This window comes from Centruroides sculpturatus, unplaced genomic scaffold, assembly GCF_000671375.1.
Source record: "Centruroides sculpturatus isolate CEXI.00-Female unplaced genomic scaffold, Cexi_2.0 scaffold94, whole genome shotgun sequence".
NCBI classification, from domain to species: domain Eukaryota; kingdom Metazoa; phylum Arthropoda; class Arachnida; order Scorpiones; family Buthidae; genus Centruroides; species Centruroides sculpturatus.
The window spans coordinates 15,108-34,327 of NW_019384400.1; the positions used below are offsets into that span (position 1 = coordinate 15,108).

The following is a 19,220-nucleotide window of genomic DNA, read 5'->3' on the forward strand; positions in this document are numbered from 1 at the left end:
GTGGTGGTCAGCAAACGCAAAACAGTATCCAAGCCTGACAGAATTCGCTAAGATTTATCTATCGTCTCCCAGCAGTAGTGTATATAGTGAGAGGCTATTTTCAGAAGCAGGTATAGTTTATGAGGAAAAGCGCAATCGTTTGCTATCAACAAATGCTGAAAAAATTGTTTTCATTCATTACAACTTACCACTGATAGATTTTAAGTATTAAATGTAATAATTTATGATTAAAATAAATACGTTTTTGAGTAATATGTGCGGTTTTTTTTTCATGATTTGGTATTCGGTATTCGGCCGAATGTTGCGTACTATTCGGCCGAATACCGAATATTAAAAAAAGTAGCCGAATACCGAATAGTAGCCGAATATTCGTGGCATCTCTACAATAAATAATTCCGAACAGAAACGCGCGGACCACACGAATAGAAATATAGATCAAATGATCAGGCAGATACAGGAACAATTAAACGAATTAAGGCGACAGCGAAGCCAAAGAAACGGATATGGAAATAGAAATACTTCATTTGCGCGGCAAAATAGCTATCGAAATGCTAGAAATAGATTTAGCGAACAACGAAATGACTCAAGAAACATAATAGGCGGTGTGCGAACTCAAAGAACTAAAGTCCAAAAACAAACAAGAAACAGAACAGGCGGTTCAAGGACAGAGTGGAGATGTCGAACAAATCAACCTCAACATCAGATACAGCGGTATGCGAGAAGGAACAACCGGAACTGGCGAGAAAATAAGGAAAATTATAGATGGGAGAGACAAAAGCCATATGAGATCAAAATCTCGAGATTCCATGAAACAAGAACTTATCCGAAGGATAGAAAGCTAGATGAAGAGCCGACACTACATTGTCAAATCAATGATGCGAAGACGCAATTAGCTGTAGACACAGGCTCGGAAGTAACATTATTGTCAAGGTCCCTAGTTCAGAAATTAGGCAACCTTCACAGAGACTATGCTAGAAAAGATATTCTGTTCCGGAGCGTTACTGGACACAAAATTTATCCACACGGAAGAAGTGAATTCCGATTCAAAATCGGCCCTCTACAATTTGATTACACATGCTACATCGTCGATGATCGAATCACGTATCCATTCGACTGCTTACTAGGAAGAGATATAATTACAGACTTGAAGTTAGGTATACATATGGCGGACGAAACAATAATACTTCCCGATGGAAGAGGAATAAGCTTCCAGGAGCCCTACGAGCCAAGTGAGAAATCAAACCGGGTACGAGCAAAAAGGACCACCACTAACAGAAAAGCTGTTGTTCGAGTCGTCCGATCCTATGAAAACGTAATAGAAGGAGAGAAAATTAAAGATAGACATCAAGAACCACTAGAACCTAATAAAAGTCACATTCCTAAAAAGATGAAAAAAAGGGTGAAGAAAACGATACGATCCTCAGAAGGAAAGGGTAACGAACCAATCTCAGTTCCCCCGACGAGAAAGGGACAAAAGTTAGAAACAAGGAGCCATTCAGAACCGGAACCAACTCCTATATCCACCCAAGTAGCAGCAAGAAACGGGAACAATCAAAGTCAACCAGAAGCAACTAAGAAACAAGAAAAGCACCTGGAATCCGAAAGTAGCAATCAACCAGTAGGCCTGAATTTGTTGCTCAAAGCTATAATGATCCTTTTCACTATGATGCTTACAATTTTAGGCATTCCATTGTTGCCCGTAGTTATTTTTCCGAAACATTCAACCTCGCCACAAAGTCAAAGAACGCTAGACACAACGCTGACTACAATGCTACATCCGCCGCAAAGCCGCATACCCGTCAGAAACTCGTCTCCCACACACACAAATAAAGTCCGACTGAAACCAAATCAGAAAAAAAAAATGCTCGTGACCATTAGCAGAATTAATTAGGGAGCACAACAGCCCACTATCAAGCGAAAAAAACAGTGAACCGATCAAACAGGGGATAATCAAAATCTATTAATAGATAGGAAAAACAACGCGTGTCGTAGAACTTCCGCGAAAAATAAAACAAAAGATGAGAGAGAGTAAATCGTAAATTTTATTTTGTTGTATGAAAGTATCGAAAAAAAAACATTTATAGTCGGAAAAATATGAATGAAAAATAATTGTCGAAATAAAAGATGAATGAGAAGCAATTGAACTACGTTGCAATTCAAAAAAAAAAAAAAAATTGTCGGAAGTTGTTGATTATATTGATAATGTTGATATCGGAAGTAGAACGATTTTTGTAAAATTTAATGACGACATTTTGTTAATGTTACTATAATTTGTCAGAGAGAGAGAAATTTTTTCATTGTAATTGAAGACATACAACAAAGTGAAAATCGAACTTGCTCTTTTGGGAACAAGCACGATTTTGGAAAGGCCGGGATAATGTGAGAGTCGAGTTTAGTGAATAAATTCGTTAAATAAAATTTTTGTTAAGGGAGGAAAAGGAAAAAAATTTTTAACTTCATACTGCTATAAAAAAAGAACATAAAAATCTTTTCCCACGAACTTAGTTCCTTGTCAAGTATGATACATCGAATGTGTCACCCGAAATCACGAAAAAGACAATTGGTCAAGAAAAAAAACCAGTCCTAATAGGGCAGTGGAAAAACCCAACGAGACCCCCTTCATAAAAAGGAGGGGTCGATACGTAAGAGTCAGTCTCTGGAAATTTGTGCGCACTGTGTTTTTTACAAAAACGGATAAGTCACTACCAGAACTCATCTAATCGCCGCTGTTCGAAAGGACTACGCCCGACAACGTTAGGAAGAACTTTGTGCTACTTGAAAAACGTTTCAACGTTCGAAAGAACTTTGTGAAGACTAATCAACAATTCAACCCAAGATTAATCAACGATTCAAACCAAGGTATTTATCCTCGCGCAAAATATATGTGAGCTCTCTCTGTCAGGAATACGGGTAACCGAAAAAACTTAGATATGTTAATTAACCCAATTATATATAGCTATTGCGATTGTATATAGTATGAACAATAAACGGGTATTACGTCTAGATGAGTTAGAGTGTAATTCCTCTGGTTCTCTCGGTACGTCTCCATCCCGGAACTAGATGTCCACAACGCGACCGTTCGCGTAACCAAATAAACGGCCAATAAAATTTTTCTGTGTCTACTACAAGACACAGTGGTGTCATCCTGACAGGGCGCCAAAGAGGTGCCGACCCTGCGGTCACAATATTGAACCTTTTCATATTGAATGTTTGCTCCATGACATTTTCAAAAGATTTGAAATCATCATCAATATCATATCCAGCCTGGTTCCACAAGTAGAAAATCACCTGTTTTAATTTTTCAGAGCAAGACTGATTATAGACAAAAATGCAATCTGATGATGAAATGTCTGTCATTAAGTATTTATCAATCTATTTCATTGAGATGACACACACATTTGCAAATAGGTTAAATGCAAAGTTTGATTTCAAGATGGAAGTTTTTTGTTAGTTATAATGCAAAAATAATTACTAATAAAGTAAAATCTTGACAAATAAATCTAAAAATATCCAATCAATTAGAAAAAATATGTATATTATAATTAATGTATGCACATTTAATAGTATGCTGTAATATCAAATACGATAGCAAAGAAAACTTATTCTACTCAATGATGACTAACTATATTATTATAATTATTACTTTGTTAATATTGATAGAAAACATAAATAAAATATTCTATTTAATTTTCTATACAGTATTAATAATAATTAAAAACTAAATCAGACTTTGTTAACTTTATGAAGTTTAATTAAATTACAAAAGGTTAACTTTACATTTCACGGAAAAACTATTTACTTTTTATTTGTTTTTAATTTTAATACTAGCTGGCTATAAAAAATTTTTAAATTTGTAAAATTTGATAAACAGTCCTAAAACAATGTTTCATTCATATTTGGAGTAGCAAACACATTTTAAACTTTTATATTTATGATCTATATAACTGATTATAATATCTTGTATAATTATTTACATTCTATTAGTTTAATGCATCTCATTCTATTAGTGCATCTCAAAGACAATTTAAATATTTGCTTATTTTTTGATTTTTCATAACACATTTTAATGAATAGTTAACTTGTATGAAGAATGAATAAATCAACTACCTGACAATAAACAATTAAAAATGAGGTTTTATATATTAAATAGAACAGAAAAGTTTAAAAATGATAAATTTCTTTATGAATTCTAAATCATCTAACAATGTAAACTATTAACATATACACTGTATATTTAATTGCATGTCTCTCTATTAGTTTTAAAGGTTTTGAAAATACTTAAATATTCATAACCAGATAAAGATAATATAACAAAAACATATATATAATTTATATGAAGAACTATATTCTAGCTTCATTTAAACTAGCATTTATTTCTAAATAAGTCTTTTACATCAGTATTTACAGGATGTCCTAAATTGCATGTATTGTACAATTTGATTAATAACTTCTATCTTTATTTTCTTAATTTTAATTTAATAGTTTTCAAATTTACAGTATATATTATAATATAAAATTAAAATATAAATTAAGAAAATAAAGATAGGACTTATCATCAAAATGTGTATATATTTTTTTATGATATGCTGTATATTTTGATTTCTTTTTATTAAGTACAGATAGTTTAATTTCCTACTTTTATTTTGAAATGTTTGTTTTGCAATACTGTTGGTTATAATGTATACTCAATACTTTGAGACTTTTTCCATTATAATTTATCACTTTCGCTATAAAATTTTATAATTATTAGTAATTAAAAAGTAACATTATTATAACAAGAATACATCAAAGTTTTGATCTTTGTAAATTGTTGCAGTACAGATAGTAGCAGACAATTCTCTCTAGATGACAGTAACAGTTATTAAACAAATTAATAGAGAGGTTGAAGCCGAAGTTTTAAATGCAAAAACGTGTATGTTGGATGTTCAGTGCTGCTTTCCTGTAAGCCTAGAAGCACTCTGTCCTATCTCGCTTTCTTTCACCTTCCACCTCAACCCTTCCTAAAACTTTTATTCTTCTTTCCTATTCATGTTTTTTGGCTATACCAATGAGTGCGGCCAATAAACAATTCTAGTGTCTGGTGTAAGCCTAAAAGTTTGACAATGGTGTTTGGAATGTCAAGTATGATTCCATTGACTATCCAAACACCATTGTCAAACTTCTAGGCTTACAGGAAAGCGGCACTGAACATCCAACGTACACGTTTTCATATTTAAAACTTCAGCCTCAACGTCGCTAATGAAATAGATATTACACTTCTAAATGCAAAGAAAAAGAAAGAACAATTTGTTCTACAGAAAGCTCTGAAATAAAGATGAGTATGGACTCCTCTCACTGGACAAGCAATTATTTATTGTGACATGGTCACAATGCTGGGCTGCAATTTTTAATCATATTTTTTATTTATTTAATTTAAAATATGTGCTCTCCACACCTCAAATTATTAGTGGCTCACCATTGTACTTTTCCTTTAACAATAGAGTCATGCCAGTTATCTATGTAACACCTTCCAGGGGAAATTTTTAAATTCAAATAACACAACTTTCAGTTTGCATCAAAAGTTTGTATATAGTTAATTGAAGCCACCTGTCCCTAAGGCTTCCATATCTGGTCTTGTCTTTCATCTAATTAACAATGTTCTCAAGATTAAGGAAAGTCAGATGGACAGACAGTGGGACAGTGGGAATTTATAGGTCTACAATTTTTTCAATTTTTGCAGCCCAATAGAGGTCCAGCTGACAAAATACTACAATATTATGTGACCAATTTAATAATAATAATAAAAACCACAAAACCACTATTCTGTTCTTAGCAGATTCTTAAATATAATATAAATTAAATGCATCTAATAGCCAATGTATATATTAAGTTTTAAATGATTCATAATTATTCTTTAGATATTCTTTTTTTTTATAACAAGAAATAAATTTACAAGTACTGTATAATTTATTCTTCTAAATAAACTTTTATTTTACTAAGATCATAAATCAGTAAAAATTCTTAAAAACTTATTTCATTAAAATAATTTATAGTTTCTTTTTAAGTAAAATTCTGTACCCGAGTCAGCTGCTGCTAACTGATTTTCCACATCTTCGATTTCTGCTTGAAGTTCCAAATTCAATGGGTGTTTTGAATCTCCTTGAATACGATCTAAAGTTGCATGTAAAGCATCTCTGGCTCGAGTCAATAAACTTATATGAGTATTCCAAGAATTTGATGAAATTTCCCTTCTTGATTTATTTTCAATCCTCTTCTCAGCAAGACGTTTTAATGTCTTAAATGAAAGAAAAGGAATAAACATCATTATTGATTAATTCATTTTGAAGGAAATATTTGCAGTCTTTCATTTGCACTGTAGTCAAAAAGTAAATCCTGATATAAAAATGTATAATGATAGAATGATCATTTGTTACAAAAAAGTTAAATTCTAATAGAAATTAATTATAAAAATATAGACATAACATAAAATTTACATACCAAAGCTAGATAAAAGCTGGCATGAGGAGATGAAAGCTTACTCAATGTACATGCAGCAGCTTCTAACAGACCTTCATTCATCGCATGGCATGCTAAAAACAATTGTCCTTCTTCCTGAAGAGAAGAAACTTCTTCACTTGAAGGATTGCTCCCATAGTTATGAAACAGACATTCTGCTGGTACTTTTAAAGTCTGATTTTTGGCTAATTTTTCTAGCATATTCAATGCAATTTTCCAATAATGACTAGCACGTAACTCTAAACTGCTAACTTCTTCAGAATGTAATTCCTCATTTTCTCCACGAACAGCAGAAGCCTATATAATATTTTAAGAAAATTTACAATTAAATATTTTTTTTTCTGTAAAATGCAAAAAAACTCAGGTGACAGATTTAACAGATTAAATTAATTTATTAAAGATTTAAATTAGACATCATAATTAAATTTTGACAATACCATTATGGTGTAATTAATCTACATCTTAAAAATTGATATATACCATTGGCTCCAATATTTTATGTTAATATGTTAACTTTTAAGAAAAATTTATTATTTTTTAAATTTTACAATCAAAATTAAATCCTTTAGAATGAAGTATGCTTTCAAAACAGCTTATAAAACAACAATGTAATTTATTTATTTATTTAGTTATTTCAAATTTCTCACAACTCATAACTTTAAAACTCAGTATTTTTATCATTCCAATTAATTACATTTAGCATTAAATGTCTTAAAATAATAAAGTATTTCTTGAAGGTATCAGCTAGATAAGTTATGGTAAAAGAAAAACAAATTTATTTCCATCAAGGAATGTACCATTCATTCACTGGAATCTATATTTGAAAATAACTTATTTTATATCCAAAGTTTAGTTGTTTCAAGAAGTAATGTATGAAACTAATAATGACAACGATAAAACAAACAAATATAATTTACTGGAAACGTTTCATTTGCAATATTTTAATGATACATAATTTCTTAAAAACATTATAACTGAATTTAAAAACTATTCTGGAAATAATATATTTAATTATTATAGAAATTTGATAAAATCCTTATAAAGCCATGTTTAAAAAAAAACAAAAAATTACAATCCACATCACTTGCATTTTTTCTTAACTTCTAATTTTAAAAAGTTTCAAATAAAACTCTAAATTTTATATGATAAAACAAATAATTACCTTATCAATAAATGTTCTTGCTAAATGAACCATTAGTTTTATACTGATGCCATGATTACCAACTCCTCGAATGACTTCTAAACCTCGCTGAAGAATTCTTCTCATTTCTCCTAATTTTTCTCTGTATTAAGTATGAAAGTTTTTAATATATTTATCTAATTCAAATAAATAAATAAAAATTAAATTCAAATTATCAAGAGACCATTTCTTGTTTATCAGTAAAATTTTGATTTTAAGGACAAAACCATAACTTTAACATTTTGAAAAAAGTATTCTTTCCTTCCAGAAAACTAGTTACAACACTTATGTTTAAGAATAAAGTATTTTTTATCTTGAATAACAAAGAAAAATACAACATTTGAACTTTTACCTTATTTCATTTATAAACCAGACAAGTTCAAAATAATACTTATTGCTTTTAATAATTATAATAACTTTTAATTTAACAAATTAATCTGAACCAAATATCAGTTGCTTTCCCTAAATTTTATAAATGTATTTATAAGTTATAACCAATACTTTTTTATTTAAATTCTATTATAGAGTTTTTACTTTTAATAAATATATTTGTAAACTATGTAGCAGTATATTCTATTTACTTTTCAGTGCTTAGTTTTCAAATAGTATTTACAATTATGTAAATACTATTCATGATTACAATTATGATTATGATTACAATATGATTCATGATTACAATTATAATTATGATTACAATATATTTACAATTATGTAAATACTATGCATGAGTGAGTCAAAATTTCATTTTGACTCACTCATGCATAAATACATATTAATGTATTTATGCATGAGTGAGTCAAAATGAAATGACACTTGGAACAGATATGTAACAAATTAATTATAAAACCCTACACATCTAAGAAAAATAAATCTATGAGTCAATCAACACGTAAATACCAAATAAAGGTTAATAAAATTATGTTCAATACACTTCAAATAATTGGCAATTATATTCTGTTGAATAATGAAACTAATCACAAATATTCAATAATTACTATAATCACAATAAAAACAACTACCTATAAATTTTGCCATTAAAAAGAAAAAAAAAACATTAAAATTACCTGTTTGAATAAATTTTCATAATTTAAAAATATATTTGCATAAAGGCTTCTTAGATTTCTTTGAGAAAGATCATAAAATTACAAAACAGCCACCTTTTATAACTAGATATAACTACAGTCGACCCCCTATAACACGGTAGATACGTTCCGGTTTTTATGAATCCATTTTCTACGAGTCCAGCCAATCACAGTCCAGCACGTATGCAATTTACACACTACGACTGTTTGAAAGGTTTCTTCCATAAAATTAATCGATTCTAGACTAATTTGACTCAACATTTCCAAAATATGTATAATTTTTTGGGAATAATCCATATAAACTATGCTATAAACAAAAAATTGTAGGATTACTTACCGAGCATGCACCATTCGACTACGCCATTGCTTAAGCTTGTTTTCGTCGTGGAGCTTGTCATCGAATGGTGCTCGCATGCTTCCTGATAATTTATTTTTTTTTTGCGAAAAATTTGCTGAACTTTGGAGACATCTAATTTAATATAAATATAATTTTTATGGATGTTAAACAATAAATGGTTTTTAGTAGGTCTGCTGCTCATTTAAACTCAACGGTTTGTGCAATATCCGCTATTTATTTAGATTCAACCAATCCTGTCACGACACGAGTCAGTGATGACGTTTTACTGAATTATACAAGTTTTTTTTAGCACGTTTGTACAAATACTGATGCAATTTTTTCGCCGTGATATAGGAATCTGAACTATAGGAACCCGTGGTATGGGGGAGGGGGTCGAATGTATTATGTTATAGAAATATTTTAATACATTACATTAACTAGCAATTAGTTTATATAATACTTTTGAAACAGGTGTAATTGTGAAAAAAATATCAGTTTTAGAATAATTATAAAAATAATATTGTAGAAATTATTGAAATTTATGGTTTCTCAGTTAAAAATTTACTGAATTTTATAGTTACTATGCAAAGTGAATTACTTTTTTTAAATGCTAATGTTCAAATGAATGAATAATCCAAAAACATTTTTCCTTTAAATACAGAAAATTCTTGCTTTGCACAGTTCCAATATGCACAAACTCCAGTTACTGCAATTTAGTTAAACTTGTAATATTTTACAAAAATGGGTATCTGGAGAAGAAACTGGCCAAGAAATAAAGTGTAGTGAGAAAAAGTAATAATTCTGGGCATGGAAAATGTATATGATTAGATAATTATGTATATAAATAATAAATTCAAAATAAAACACTCTTCTTAGAACTAAAAATTTTTCTAGTAATTAAATTTACTACTATTTTTTGAGTTTCTTTTAAGTTTATATTTATCAAAAGATGTATAAAAATTTATAATAATAAAAATTTTCAATTTAATAATTAAATCCAAAATAATATTTTACCTCACTGTATTTTTATATAATTTATATACAGCTTCCCACCAAGTTGCTTGTTCTTTGCTACATAAAGGATCAGCTATATCAGGAGGTATTGCTAAAGGAGCATATACTTGTGAATGAGTNAACAATTAAAAATGAGGTTTTATATATTAAATAGAACAGAAAAGTTTAAAAATGATAAATTTCTTTATGAATTCTAAATCATCTAACAATGTAAACTATTAACATATACACTGTATATTTAATTGCATGTCTCTCTATTAGTTTTAAAGGTTTTGAAAATACTTAAATATTCATAACCAGATAAAGATAATATAACAAAAACATATATATAATTTATATACAGCTTCCCACCAAGTTGCTTGTTCTTTGCTACATAAAGGATCAGCTATATCAGGAGGTATTGCTAAAGGAGCATATACTTGTGAATGAGTAGCAGTACGATAATTCTCTATAGCAAGTTGTGAAGTATATATTGAAGCATATAAGAAGCTTTCTATATCTAAGAGACAGAGAGATTCTGGAGCTCCATTTGTTAATGTTGAAGTACTAAATTGAAGATCTTCAAAAACCTGTAATATATCATCATTGTATTAATTGACTTTTTAAAATGCAATAATTTATTTTTCTAATTCAAATAAATAAATAAAAATTAAATTCAAATTATCAAGAGACCATTTCTTGTTTATCAGTAAAATTTTGATTTTAAGGACAAAACCATAACTTTAACATTTTGAAAAAAGTATTCTTTCCTTCCAGAAAACTAGTTACAACACTTATGTTTAAGAATAAAGTATTTTTTATCTTGAATAACAAAGAAAAATACAACATTTGAACTTTTACCTTATTTCATTTATAAACCAGACAAGTTCAAAATAATACTTATTGCTTTTAATAATTATAATAACTTTTAATTTAACAAATTAATCTGAACCAAATATCAGTTGCTTTCCCTAAATTTTATAAATGTATTTATAAGTTATAACCAATACTTTTTTATTTAAATTCTATTATAGAGTTTTTACTNACTAATCTGATATACAGTAGAGCATCGATTATCCGACTCAACTGGGGACTGGGGTTGGTCGGATAACTGAAAAAAACAGATAACCGAAAAATATGAAAAAATACATTATTAGTATAGTATATTAGTATATCTCATGTAATTACTGTATTAGTATATCACTATTAACCTACTTTGTGTTGAATTTTCATCGATGTTAAGCCTAACAAAAATTTTTTTAAAATAATAATCTTCGCTATTGTATCGTTAAAAATTAGAAAATTAAGCCTCGTTTAAATACTGCTCCCTTTCATGGTCGAGCCAGTGTTGCCAACTAAAACACGTAAAAGTACTATTAAAGTAGCCAAGACATAGCCAACATCACCACCTTATATCCTGCAAATCACTAGCAGACATTTGAATTTGCCGACTAGAATGGTCAGTTAACCGATGTGACGGTTAATCGGGAGTCGGATAATTGATGCTCTACTGTACTTCTCTTCTCAGTCCTATGTCCTTCAAAAGGCGTGGTGATTGTATGAATTGACGGCTTTAATTGCATCTTTCCACTGCTCCTGGTGCCATGTGGATGACTGTAATTGTATACATTGTATGTCCTGTAATCATCATTACTTGGTCTGCCACCTAATCTGACATCTGCCTCTAGGGCATTTGCCATTGATTGTCCCTTCTAGGATTTGTTTTTGTGTTTGGAAGTATATCCCAAGAAGCAAAGGTAGGATTGGTATATTTTAGTGGTAAGGCATGTTGTGATTTTCAGTTGATTTAGGATGAAGCAATTTGTTTGGTGCTCCATCCAAGAGATTCTCAGTATTCTTCTACATGTCCATATTTCAAAGGAATCAAGTTTCTTCCAAGATGTGGCATTTACGGTCCAGTTTTCTGAGGTATAAGTGGCAATCAGAAAAATAAACGTTCTTATGAGCTTCAGTTTATTAAAAATAGTGATTGCAGAATCTTTCCAAATTTTAAATAATTTAGAGGTTGCATTGCGAGCAAGGTAAATTCTGCATTTAATTTCATTATTGCATCCTCCTTTATTTGTAAGAAGTGATCCAAGGTAAACAAATTCATTCACCATCTTATATCCTGCAATTTCCTTAGTCTGTGTCAAGGAACAATCATCACAACTTTCATTTTACTTCCATTAATCAGCAATCCATATTCCCTGCTCTCAGTTTCAAGACATTTCATAATATATTCAATTTCTGATTCATTGGATGCTATAATAAATGTATCGTCAGTATATCTCAGGTTGTTAACTTTACGACCCCGATGGAAATGCCTCCGTCCCAGTTATCTAATACCCTTCTAATGATTATTTCAGAATAAGCATTAAAGAGTAAAGGGGAAAGAACACATCCCTGTCTTACATCAGCTTCAGATGTAAATGTATTAGGCATAGTTTTCTTAACTCTTATTCTTGCAGAGTTATTCTCATATAAATTTCTGATCATTGAAATAAGATGGCACGGGACTCCCATGTTCTTGAAAACAAGCCACACTTTGTGGCATTTTATACAATCAAAAGCTTTGATACAGTCTACAAAACAAAGATAAGCTTTAACATTAAATTCATAGGCTTTTTCAATGATTTGTCTAGCATTCAAGATTTGTTCAAGAGTTCCTTTATCAGGGATAAACCTAGATTGTTCTTCAGCTATTTCAGGTATTCAAACGGTTTATTAAGGGTTTCAAACGGTTATTAATTGTTTGGTACATTACTTTACTGGCATGATTAATTAGGCTGATAGATCTGTAGTTACTACAGTCTGTTGGTGCCCCTTTTTTATAAATTGGAATAAATATTGATTTACACCATTCCTCTGGCCATCTCACAGATTTCCAAATTAAGGAGCAGATTTTATGAAATATGTCAACACCCAGTTCTCCCATTGCTTTTAAAATTTCAGAGGTTATGTTATCAGTCCGAGCTTTGTAATTTCTTAACGTATTTATGGCTTTTTCTACCTCTAATTTAAGAACAGATGGTTCAACTTCCCCTGTCCATCTATTCTGAAGTTGATTATTACCATTTGTTTGTCCAGTGTCTTTATAAAGTTCTCATAATACTTCCTCCAGACATCCACAATCCCCTCTGCATCAGTTATGATTTCATTTTCATCATTTTTAATTATTTGTGTGTTTGGTTTGAACTCTCTTGCTAGATATCTAACTTTATCATATAGTCCACAAGTCTGATTATTATTTGCATGGAATTCAATTTCATTGCATATACTGTCAATATAATCATTTTTGTCTTTCTTACAAGCCTTTTTGATTTTTTTTGTCTAGCTTTTTCTTCTTTTCATCTGCAACGATTGCTGAAGTTAATAATTTTTTCCTTTCATCTACTAATTCAAGACTACTATTTGTCACCCAATGTTTCTTTTTCTGTGGCCGATGTCGTGTGGTGCATTGTTGTACTCCAGTTAAAATCCAACTTTTTCTTTGCGTCCATAAATCATCTGGGTTGTTTGTAAAGGATAGAGGATCTAAATTTTGGAGAGTCTGTTGTAAGATTGAACTAGCTGGAGTCTCAAGTCTTGGGTGATCTTTGATATTTTTGTTGTATGGAGTTTTAATGTTACTTCTGCTTTTAGTAGCTTATGATCAGAGTTGCAGAATGCTACTCTGATCATAATCTGATATACATATTAACTAAATAATTACCTTTATGTATTATGTATTGGTATAAAATGAAATTATGACATCAAATAATAATAATTTGTTAGGAAATTCCTCAATACAGACACACACACACACACACTGACACTTATTTAATTTTTGTCTTGTTTTGGTTGCTATGCCTTGACTCTGGTCCAGTGTAGTACACAGCAACCAATGTCAACTGAGTACAACTAATTAAACCCAACATAATAATAATATTTTATCTTAGAAGTTCATAAATTCTGAGCCTAATATACCTAAACTTTATTTATAAATAAACTTTCAGGTACTTAAAATTCTTAAAATTTTCAGTACTATAATAAATTCTCTTTGTGTGTGTACACTATATATATAATGACTAGTGACATCTAGTTTCAAAAATGTTCTGATGCTGAAACAAGACATCTCGGATCCACCAGTCAAGGTCATTAGGTCACAACTGGAGATATGTTGGGAATACCAGAGTATAGGCTAATATAATTTCATCAATATACAAGAAATTATTTTGTTTTAATTTACAGATCCTGTTAATAACATCAAATGTAACAATAAAATAGAAAGTACACTGTAATTCTTCAAGTCAAAGTATGCAATCAATAACAGCATTTAGAAGAAAGTACTGTACACTATTTATTATGCTAAACATTTCCTTTTTTACATGTTTTAGTTGATAGTTTGCAATAAAAATAGTTTACAATCTACAACATAAAAATTTAAATTAATTCCAAAATTTTTATATGCTCTGTACCTATGTACATTCATTATCAATTCTAATATTTTAAACATCTTAACTTTATAATAAGTTTAATTAATCACTGTTCTTATACACAATTTATTAAATACATAATCATGTTTTTTAAAAATGTTTGTATCAACCTGAGTTTATCTTATTATAATATATAAAATTTGAAGTAAATTAAAAGTTGAAAATAGGTAAGTGGTTGGATCACTAAATGCTTCTTTATTAATTTTATTCTATATATAGAGTGAACCAAAAGTATGTAAACAGTAAATTGCATAGGGTTTGTGCTATATTGTTTGTGTTTGTGAAATGCCATGAAAAATATAACATATTTATTATTACTGTATACATAAAAATTGAATATAATTGTATATGTAATCTATAAATAAATGTTATTATTTACTATCCACCTGTTTTATTTCACCTTGTATAACACCAAGTTAAGAAAAAAAAAAACTTAAAACTTACTTTTGACTTGTAATTAATTTTTGAACTGTAACTTCCTAGTCTTTTTTGAATATGAAGAAACAACCAAATTAAATGATGTAATGAATCAGGATGAAGCTTGAATATCACTAAAACAAAATATTAATGCTGTAAGAATTGTTTCTCAACAAGAAGTGATAATTTACAAAAATATTTTATATTTTGAATAACGTGTATTTACAGTCACTCAAAACAAAAAATCCGTATTAAGTAATTAATAACAATTATTATACTATATAATATAATAGATACAAATGTGAAGCAAAAATAATCTGAGCAAATTATTTTTGCTTAAAATTTTTAGTCATTCTTTAAAAAAAATTTTTAAAGCTTTGTACAATTATCAGTGTTTTTTAAATTTAAATAGTCTTATTTAAAAAATAAAGAAATTTATCATAATTCAACAAAATTACTCCTCTTAAGCTTTATCATAGTATAACTGAAAATTACTGGCCTTCCTAATGGTCCCATTAATCTCCAGTTGAAGTGCCAGGAAAGCTGTGCCAGTGCTCTCACCACTTTATTACTATTATTATTATTAAATCTGATAAAATAAAAATAACATTCAAGTTGAATGTTTGACTTGAATGGCCGATCGCCATCTTGGGTTAAGGAATTTTTGACATTACATGAATCTCTTTAGTTACTTTTCAAAAAAATTTTGATTAAGTGAACTTCTTGACTAATTTTGAAAAAAACTCCAGCTGAGTTATTAATTAATTAATTTATTTAAGGCGTGCGAGAGTGGAGGAGGCGTGGAGCTATGGCAAATCATCGTTTGAGCGCTTGTTCCTTTTGCAAGCACAAAGTTTCGGAAAGTGACTTGTTAACTTGTTCCAATTGCTCTAAATTTGCTCATTTCTATTGTTTTGGGATCCAGGCAGCAAACTTTCATAAGTTAAGCAAGTCTTTCAAAAAAATTGGACACAGGAACTGGAAGATGACAGAGAACTGGGTGAGTGTGAGCAGATTATTATGACTTCACATAATTATAATAAGAACATTGATACAACACCAGATAATCTAACTTTCACTCCAACATCACCCTTAAGTATAACTACCAAAAATTTTGAAACGATTTTACAAGAAGTGAAACTAATACACTTGGAGTTGAGTAACATAAAAGAAACAAACATAGAAATCCAGAAATCGGTAGAATTCTTAACAAATAAGTTTGACAAAATGGAAGAGAGAATTAATGTTTTAGAGAAAAACTATGTAACTGCTAGTGAAACAATTACAGAACTAAAGGAAGAGAATAAAAGTATGAAGGCAGAATTAAATTCTTTAAAAGAAAAATTCTGCATGTTGGAGCAGGAGCTTAACAACTCAAGTTTGGCGGTTGTTGGTGTGCCGACACTTAAGAATGAGAATTTAACAGAAATAGCATATAAAATTTTTTCGTTTGTTGACAATAATTTTAATCAGTCAGCTCTATTGAATGCCTATAGAATTAAACCCAGTAATAATAAAAGAAAAGAATTCAAAACTAGATCACAACCAATTATAGTGAAATGTGCCAGTTCAGTTGTCAAACAAAAAATTATAAATAATATTAAAAAGAAGTTAAAAATAACCACAAATGCATGTCACATTATAAATGAGGAATATAAAATATATATAAATGAACATCTTACTTCATATTATAGAATATTTTCTACAAAACCAGAACGCTAAAAAAACAAGGAAAAATATTAAACACTTGGACAAATAACGGAAATGTGTATTTAAAAAAGGATACTTCTTCTCCAACAATTCGGATACCAACATTGGACAGTTTAGAGAAAATCTTTCGAAATGGCTGAATTATTAACACATATAAAGATGACAACTTCTCCAAAAAAGGCATATTAGTGTTTTATTGCAATGTAAATAACAAATATTTAGAAATACTTAAAACAATCAAGGAATATAACTGCAACTTTGATGTATTAGCTTTTTGCGAAACTTGGACAAATGATGTAAATCCTCCACCATATATAAAAGATTATCCGCAAGAAAAAATAGAAAGAAAACCCAATCAGCATGGAGGCATAGTAATATATGTACATAATGATAAACATTATGAAGTTGTTTCAGATCTAACTTTTACAAGGAATTATATAAATGTAATTATGATAGTTGTAGGTAATCTGATGTTGGTAATAGTCTATCATTCCCCATTTACAAACTACGAAATTTTCCTGGATGTTATAAATGAAATACTATTACATAAATCAACCAAATATGGAAAATATAAATTACAAATAATCAGGGATTTTAATATCGATTTACTTAAAAATAACTCCTCCAACACCTCCGGACTGGTAAATCTTTGTTTTACTGAAAATTTAACAGTTCTGGCTGATTTGAATCAACCAACTAGATATGGAAAAAATACTCACTCTTTGATACACTTTGGTCTAACAAACGATAGTGCATGTCAATTTTTAATACATCAAAATTTGATATCTGACCATCTACCTATCATCATCTTTACCCCTGAAAAAGACCTTGATACAGGGATAAAGAACAAAGCAATCTACTCTAAAATCAATAATTCCTCGATTTGCCATTTACGTTATGCTTTGTCATCTAGTTATTACTATACTTCAAGTTTGACAACTGACCAATTAGCTGACTATTTATACACCACCTTACTTGTTTTATTGATAAATATCTTCAGACTAAAGAACATGTGAAAAAAAATAAAATTAGCAGAAAAAAAGTTAAAGAATTTTATATCTGAACACATGCTCACATTAATTAAATGGAAGAAAACTTTACTTAAAACAGTCAAAAATAAAAATTGGATGACTTTCGAAGGACGAAACAAATACTTAGAGGATATATATACCTTGAATAAACAAATCAGAAAAAATATCCTTAATGAAGAGAAAAACTATTACAATTTTCTGTTTTCTAATGTTAAATCTCCTCCTGACTTCTGGAAAAGTATTAAGACATTACCCTTTCAGGTAACCAGGACAAAGAATAAGGCTAAAATAGATCATTTGAATTACAAGGGGTAAATGATAAATAATGAACGCACTTTTAGTGACATTTTTGCCGAGCACTACAGGTCCTTGAACAGCTTTATTCCAGATGTCTTCGGCAATATCAATTCAGAGCAACACAGAACAAATGTTAGTATTTCTAATACTTTCTTTTTGGAAAACACAATAGCCTTAGAAGTTTATAATACTATAGAGGGTTTGAAAAACAGCACTCCAGACATCAGTTTCATAAATATTGAAATCTTAAAACACATATCTGATATCTTAGCTCAACCATTATCACATCTGATAAATAAATCTTTTGAATATGGTTACTTTCCGGAAAAACTGAATCAAAACTTAGTTTTGCCATTATATAAAGATAAAGGATCAAAAAGTGAAATTGAAAATTATTGTCCCATAATAATAGTGTTAGTGTTGGCTAAAATTTTCGAGAAGATTTTTTACAAGAGATTTTCAACTTTTATAGACAGATTCCAGGTTATTCACAGAAACCAATATGCTTATAAACAAGGATTTTCAACGGTAGATGCTTGTTGCATTTGAAACAATCAATAATGTCACAACTTGACAAATCGAAAATAGCAATATCAGTTTTTGTGGACCTTTCAAAGGCATTTGATAGCTTAAATCATGAACTTTTGTATCAAAAATTGCAAACTGTTGGTCTAAGAGGGACTCCTCTAAGCTGGTTAAAATCATACTTGTCAAACAGAATTTACTTTGTAAAAATTAGACAGATTATCTCTAGCTCTTTCAGGCCAAATAACGGCGTTCCTCAAGATTCAATCTTGGGTCCACTGCTTTTCAATATATATATATATTAATGATTTATTTAACTATATACCAAAAGAGAATATACTGATGTACGCTGATGATCTAGTGATAACTTATTCTCATACGAACGCTATAATTCTTCAGGAGAATTTAAATCACATTTTAAAAACTTTAAATAGTTATATAGAAAACAATGGATTAGTAATTAAAAATAAAACTAAATTCCTCTGCTTTGCAAACAGGAATAAAATAATCAATCCACATCACATAAAATTGAAATAACTGATTATAACATAGAAAAAGTAAATGCTATTAAGTTTTTGGGAGTAACTTTTGATGACAATCTGTGCTGGAATAAACATATAGATGATGTTGCACTTTCCTGGAAAAGTATACTGGGATAAATAAGAAAATTCAAGC

The 19,220-nt window shown here is 29.5% G+C and overlaps 1 protein-coding gene across 1 annotated transcript in view; it reads right to left on the reverse strand.

Moving 5' to 3' along the window:
• The window catches only part of LOC111618604 (E3 SUMO-protein ligase RanBP2-like), a gene marked incomplete at its 3' end in the record, with an annotated part of 120,004 nt that overhangs the window by 13,846 nt on the left and 86,938 nt on the right, over positions 1 to 19,220 (reverse strand). The window contains exons 14-19 of the mRNA XM_023360160.1: positions 15,010 to 15,116; positions 10,498 to 10,677; positions 10,109 to 10,185; positions 7,658 to 7,778; positions 6,478 to 6,792; positions 6,058 to 6,274 (exon numbers count right to left, since the gene is read on the reverse strand). Coding sequence (XP_023215928.1) covers positions 6,058 to 6,274; positions 6,478 to 6,792; positions 7,658 to 7,778; positions 10,109 to 10,185; positions 10,498 to 10,677; positions 15,010 to 15,116 — 1,017 coding nt within the window. The remainder of the gene's footprint in view (positions 1 to 6,057; positions 6,275 to 6,477; positions 6,793 to 7,657; positions 7,779 to 10,108; positions 10,186 to 10,497; positions 10,678 to 15,009; positions 15,117 to 19,220) is intronic.